Here is a 5,589-nt window from a genome sequence, read left to right on the forward strand (position 1 = left end):
TTGTCTGATTCAAAATGGCCCAAACCAGTGCATTTCAGCTCACTAATGCCAAGGATATCAATCTTTATGCATTCCATTTCATTTTTGACAACTTCCAATTTTCCCAATTCATACTTTGTACATCCCATGTTCCAATGATTAGTGGATGTCTGCAGCTGTTTCTCTTCAATTTGAGTGGTGACACATCAGCAAATGGAGGTCTCAAAATAGGAGTAAGGTTGGGTTTACTCACATGATGCAGCTCTTCCCCTGTGCTATTTTGAGAGCCTTCTAACCTAACCAGACTATTCATAAAGTTGCGCAGTAATGTATCAAACAGTGTTTCTTTGCTATCCATAAGGTTTCCCTGGCCAATTATTTGAGAAGTGGATGGCCTCTTGCTAATCTGTCTCAGTCTGTAAACTGGGCTGATACCTGTGCACCATGTGCATCCCGCTGGTTTTTAAACACCAGTGGCTCAGCCTCAAAACTCACATCAACACATCACCACAGTAGAACAAACCAACAGACAAGTTTGTCTCCCTGCTGGAAACCTCTTGTACCACCCTTAACTGGCTTTTTAATCCCCTTTTTCCCATTCTTCTGCCCTGCTGCTTTGGGCATGCCTGAGTTTCCTCTCCTCACCTGGATCCCTGTGGCTGAGTGCTCCTTTGTCCAGGTTCCTGGCTTTTAATCCCTTTTCTCCCGTTCTACCATCCTGCTGCTTTGGGTGTGCCTGGATACTCTCTCCTCACCTGGACCCCTGCAGCTGACTGCTCCTCTGTCTGGGTTTCTGGCTTTTAATTCCCTTTCTCCCATTTTCCCACCCTACTGCTTTTGGCGTGCCTGAGTTCCCTCTCCTCACCTGGATGCATATGAGGCAACTGAAAATACCATGGCTTGAGTTAGGTGCACCTTAGTCTTCAAAGAGACATCTTTGCTCTTCAGAACTGTAAAGAGGTCTTTTGCAGCAGATTTGCCCAGTGCAATATGTAGTCTGATGTCTTGACTACTGCTTCCATTGGTGTTGATTGTGGAACCGAGTAAAATGAAAGCTTCGACAACTTCAATCTTTTCTCCATTTTTTTGTGATACAGCTTATTGGTCCAGTTGTGAGGATTTTTGTTTTCTCTTTATTGAGGTTTAATCCATATTGCAGACTGTAGTCTTTGATCTTCACCAGTAAGTGCTTCAAGTCATCCTCACTTTCAGCAAGCAAAGTTGTGTCATCTGCATATCACAGGTTCTTAATGAGTCTTCCTCAAATCCTGATTCCATGTTCTTTTTCATATATCCAGCTTCTCAGATTATTTGTTCAGCATATAGATTGAATAAGTATGGTGAAAGGATAGAACCCTGATACACTCCCTTCCTGATTTTAAACCATGCATGCAGTGTTCCTTTGTTCTGTTTGAACAACAGTCTCCTGTCTATGTACAGGTTCCTCATGAGCACAATTAAGTGTTTTGAAATTCCCATTCTTTTCAACATTATCCATAATTTGTCATGATCCACCCAAATGAATGCTTTTGCATAGTCAATAAAACAGAAGAAAACATCTTTCTAGTATTCTTTGCTTTTAGCCAAGATCCATCTATCAGCTATGATATCTCTTGTTCCATGTCCTCTTCTGAATCCAGCTTGCATTTCTGGAAGTTCTCTGTCAATATACTGCTGGAAGTGGTTTTGAATTATCTTCAGTAAGATTTTATTTGCATGTGATATTAATGAATTGTTCAATAATTTCCACATTCTGTGGGATCACCTTTCTTTGGAATGGGTACAAATATGGATCTCTTCCAGTCAGTTGGCCAGGTAGCTATCTCCCAAATTTCTTGGCATAGATGAGTGAGTGCCTCCAGCATGGCATCCATTTGTTGAAACATCTCAATGGGTATTCCATCAATTCCTGCAGCCTTGTTCTTCACCAATTCCTTCAGTGCAGCTTCTACTTCTTCCTTCAATACCATTGGTTCTTGGTCATATGTCACCTCCTGAAATGGATGAATATCTTTGGTACAGTGACTCTGTGTATTCTGTCCATCTTCTTTTGATGTTTTCGGCATCATTCAAAGTTTTGCTCATAGAATATTTCAATATTACAAGTTGAGACTTGAATTTTTTCCTCAGTTCTTTCAGCTTGAGAAATGCCAAGCGTGTTCTTCCTTTTTATCTAACTCCAGGTTTTTGCACATTTCATTAGAATAATTTACTTTGTCTTCTTGAGCTGCTCTTTGAAATCTTCTGTTTAGCTCTTTTATCTTGTTGATTCTTCCATTTGCTTTAGCTATCTGTGTAGCACTGAACAAATGATTTAACCTCTCTAGAAATCAATCTTTCTTGTCTGTAGAACAGGATAGTGCTAATACTTGCTCTGCAGGGTTGTTGTAAGGATCAAAGGACATGATGGATAAAAACATTTGGTAAAACCTAGCACATGTATAGCATTCAATAAATACTAGGTACTACTACCACTTATTATTATTATTGAGCTATCAGCTAAAATCTAGGAGGAATAAAATTATTTTATTTTTATTTTTTTAATGTCCTCCTTTAATAATCATTGACTATCTCCAAATAAATGTATTATTCAATAAAATCTCATTCACCCAGAATGGTTAATAAATTAGGTGTACTATATTTAAATAGAAATTCTGATGAATTGAATATATTCACACAGACACCAAAAATCAAAACCAAATCTACTGCCATACAGTTGATTTGGACTCATAAGAATAAGAGTAGTATAGGGTTTCCAAGACTGTAAACCTTTATGGAAGCAGACTGCCTCATATTTCTCCAGCAGAGCAGATGGTGGGTTCACACTGCAGATCTTTTGGTTAGCAGCCGAGTATCTTAATCACCGCACAACCAGAGCTCCTGAATGATCGTCTCTGGGTACACTCAGAACCACCAACCTTTCAGTTAACAGCCACATGCAGTAACCAACTGCACCACAGACACTTGTATGCTATTATGCAGATAATATCATGTAGATAGCATTACATAATTGGTCAAAAATTCAAAATAGTAAAGTGATCAAACAGTGTGCATGATTGAATATTTACTGGATGACTCTACAAAATGAATTATTAGCTTTTAAGGAACAAGAAGTCAACAAACTCTGCTGAAGGAAATATAACATTTCTTTTATGATAAAGACATTAGTATCTTGTATAGCTTCAGGATCATTTGGCAGGATTGCCATTTATGGTATTTAGTTGTGTTAAGTTGTCTAAGATAAATTCTAGGGAAACAGGAATTTGACATATTGAGCAATAATTTAAAAGTATAATGATTCATTAAAGAGAGATCAACTGCAAAAGGCTTCTTCTTGCTATTCATAATTGAAACAGAAAAGCTTCTAAACAGGACCTGTGCTCTGAGAACACTGTGATTGCAACCTTCTGAGAGTTCAGCACATGTAATATTTTAGTAATATTTTAAAAATATGTGAAATGACATATTTTCAGTCATCAACTGACATTTTAAAAACACTGTGCAGGTCTAGGGCAGTAGACAAAGTTGTTGTGGAAATTCAATAATAGGGGCCTCCTGGATATTCCAAGTCATTATTAGTAAGAAACTAATTTCTACAGTACAGATGTAGAAATTAACATAGATAATGGTCACTACAAGATAGTAATTAAATTGATTTGTATATTGCCAAAAAACAAAGAAAAAAGCCTCATCATCAGTTGCATAAGTTATTAAATACAGCTATTAAAATGATCCACCTGGTGGAAGATGGGAGTTCTTAACTCATTTCTACTTCTTAATGCCAACTTGTTCATTTAGTTAGTATTTCCCAAAATGAGGTCATGCACGATAATAAGTATATAAGAAGTCAGCCTGTTGTGAAATTTCCATACTATATCCTGAATTTAAAATGTCTTGGTACCTTTGAGAGTAGCTAAAGCAAACAAATGATGTTCCACTAAGCCAATATGGGCTACAACCATATCGAACACATCTTTACATATAGTTTTGGTATCACAGGTCAGTTCCAGTCTCTGCCCACTCAGAAGCATTATGTTTACTTTTCTTCGGCTATCGTCATTCTTCCCTTTCTTGGTCTATAATTGAAAGAAATGAATGGCATTTATTAAAATAAATATTATAAGAAGTTTAACTGGTGTTTTGTTTTTTTAAAAAAATCATTAAGGAAATTTTCTGAAAGTGAGAAAATCAGTTTTATTACTTACAAGGATAGACCGTGGCAAATCCAAAGTTATAAATGGCTCAATCGTCATTTTTACAAACTCAGGGCCAAAGAAATTCTGCAAATCACATAAATAGAATCAATAGTTTTTACCATTTATTCTAGATCTTTCTTCAAAAGAAAATAAGGTAATAAAAATAAATTTCACATAAAGCCACCAGGTCAAATGAATTGAAACCAATGTTGAAATAAGCACACTGGATTTTTACAAAAAACAGCAATGGATTGTGGCTTAGATTAAGTTTGAGCAGAACGTAGTTTCATTTTCTACCAGTGATATGAAATGTAATGTTTTGCTTTATACTGTTTTATAGGTTTTCATTTAAAAAAAGGGGGAAAAAAATGGTTGTTTACATTATTGAAGTAACATAAAAACCAAACCAAACTCACTGCTGTCAAGAGAATCCAATTCATAGCAACCCCTCCTTGGGTTTCCGAGGCAGTATCACTATGGAAGTAGATTGCCCAACCTTTGTTCCAAGGAGTGGCTGGTGGGTTTGAACTGCCAGCCTTCTATTTAGCAGTCAAATGCCTTAGGCCCTATGCCACCAGAGCTCCCACTGAAGTAACATAGGGTTATCAAACTCTTATAAAGATTTGGTTTGATAACGCTAACTGTGTGAAGTGGTTAAAGGGAATCTCATTGTTTTAGAGTATGCTATCCAACTTCTTTCCACCACTCCTCTGTCAGTATGTCATACAGTACTAGCTTGTGTGTTGCTGTGAGGCTGGAGGCTATGCCACTGGTATTTCAAATACCATCAGAGTCATCCATGGTGGACAAGTTTCAGTGGAGCTTCCAGATTAAGACAGACTGGGGAGAAGGACAAGGCCATCCAATTTTGAAAAAGTTGACAGCTGAAAACCCTATAAACAGTAGTGAAATACTTTCTGATGTATTACTGGAAAACTTTATGAATAGTCATGAAACATGATATAGCACTAGAGGATGAGTCCCTCAGTTTGGAAGGCACTCAACATACAACTGGCAAAGAGCTGCCTCCCCAAAGTACAGTTGACCTTAATGATGTGGAAGGAGTAAAGCTTTCAAGATCTTCATTTGCTGATGGGGCAACTCAAAATGAGAAGAAACAGCTGCAAACATCCATTAATAATCAGAATGTGGAATGTATGAAGTATCAATATAGGAAAATTGGAAATTTTTGCCATTTATTCTAGGTGTTGCTTCAAAAGAAAATAAAGTAATAATAATAACCTTCACATAAAGCTACTAGATCAAATGATCTGAAACAAATGTTGAAATATTTGACAATTAAGTACAGTGGATTTTACAAAGAACAAGAATTGATTGTGTCTTATATCAAGTTTGAGCAGAACTTAGTTTCATTTTCTTCTACCAGTGATGTGAAATATAATGGCTTGCTTTA

The 5,589-nt window shown here is 36.8% G+C and overlaps 1 protein-coding gene across 1 annotated transcript in view; it reads right to left on the reverse strand.

Moving 5' to 3' along the window:
* The window catches only part of PTPN13 (protein tyrosine phosphatase non-receptor type 13), a 303,937-nt gene that overhangs the window by 136,235 nt on the left and 162,113 nt on the right, over positions 1 to 5,589 (reverse strand). The window contains exons 10-11 of the mRNA XM_042782048.1: positions 4,185 to 4,259; positions 3,881 to 4,055 (exon numbers count right to left, since the gene is read on the reverse strand). Of these exons, the coding sequence (XP_042637982.1) occupies positions 3,881 to 4,055; positions 4,185 to 4,259 (250 nt within the window). The remainder of the gene's footprint in view (positions 1 to 3,880; positions 4,056 to 4,184; positions 4,260 to 5,589) is intronic.

The sequence above is a fragment of the Orycteropus afer genome, unplaced genomic scaffold, assembly GCF_000298275.1.
Source record: "Orycteropus afer afer isolate SDZICR_OR568_19922 unplaced genomic scaffold, OryAfe1.0 scaffold00227, whole genome shotgun sequence".
Taxonomy (NCBI): domain Eukaryota; kingdom Metazoa; phylum Chordata; class Mammalia; order Tubulidentata; family Orycteropodidae; genus Orycteropus; species Orycteropus afer.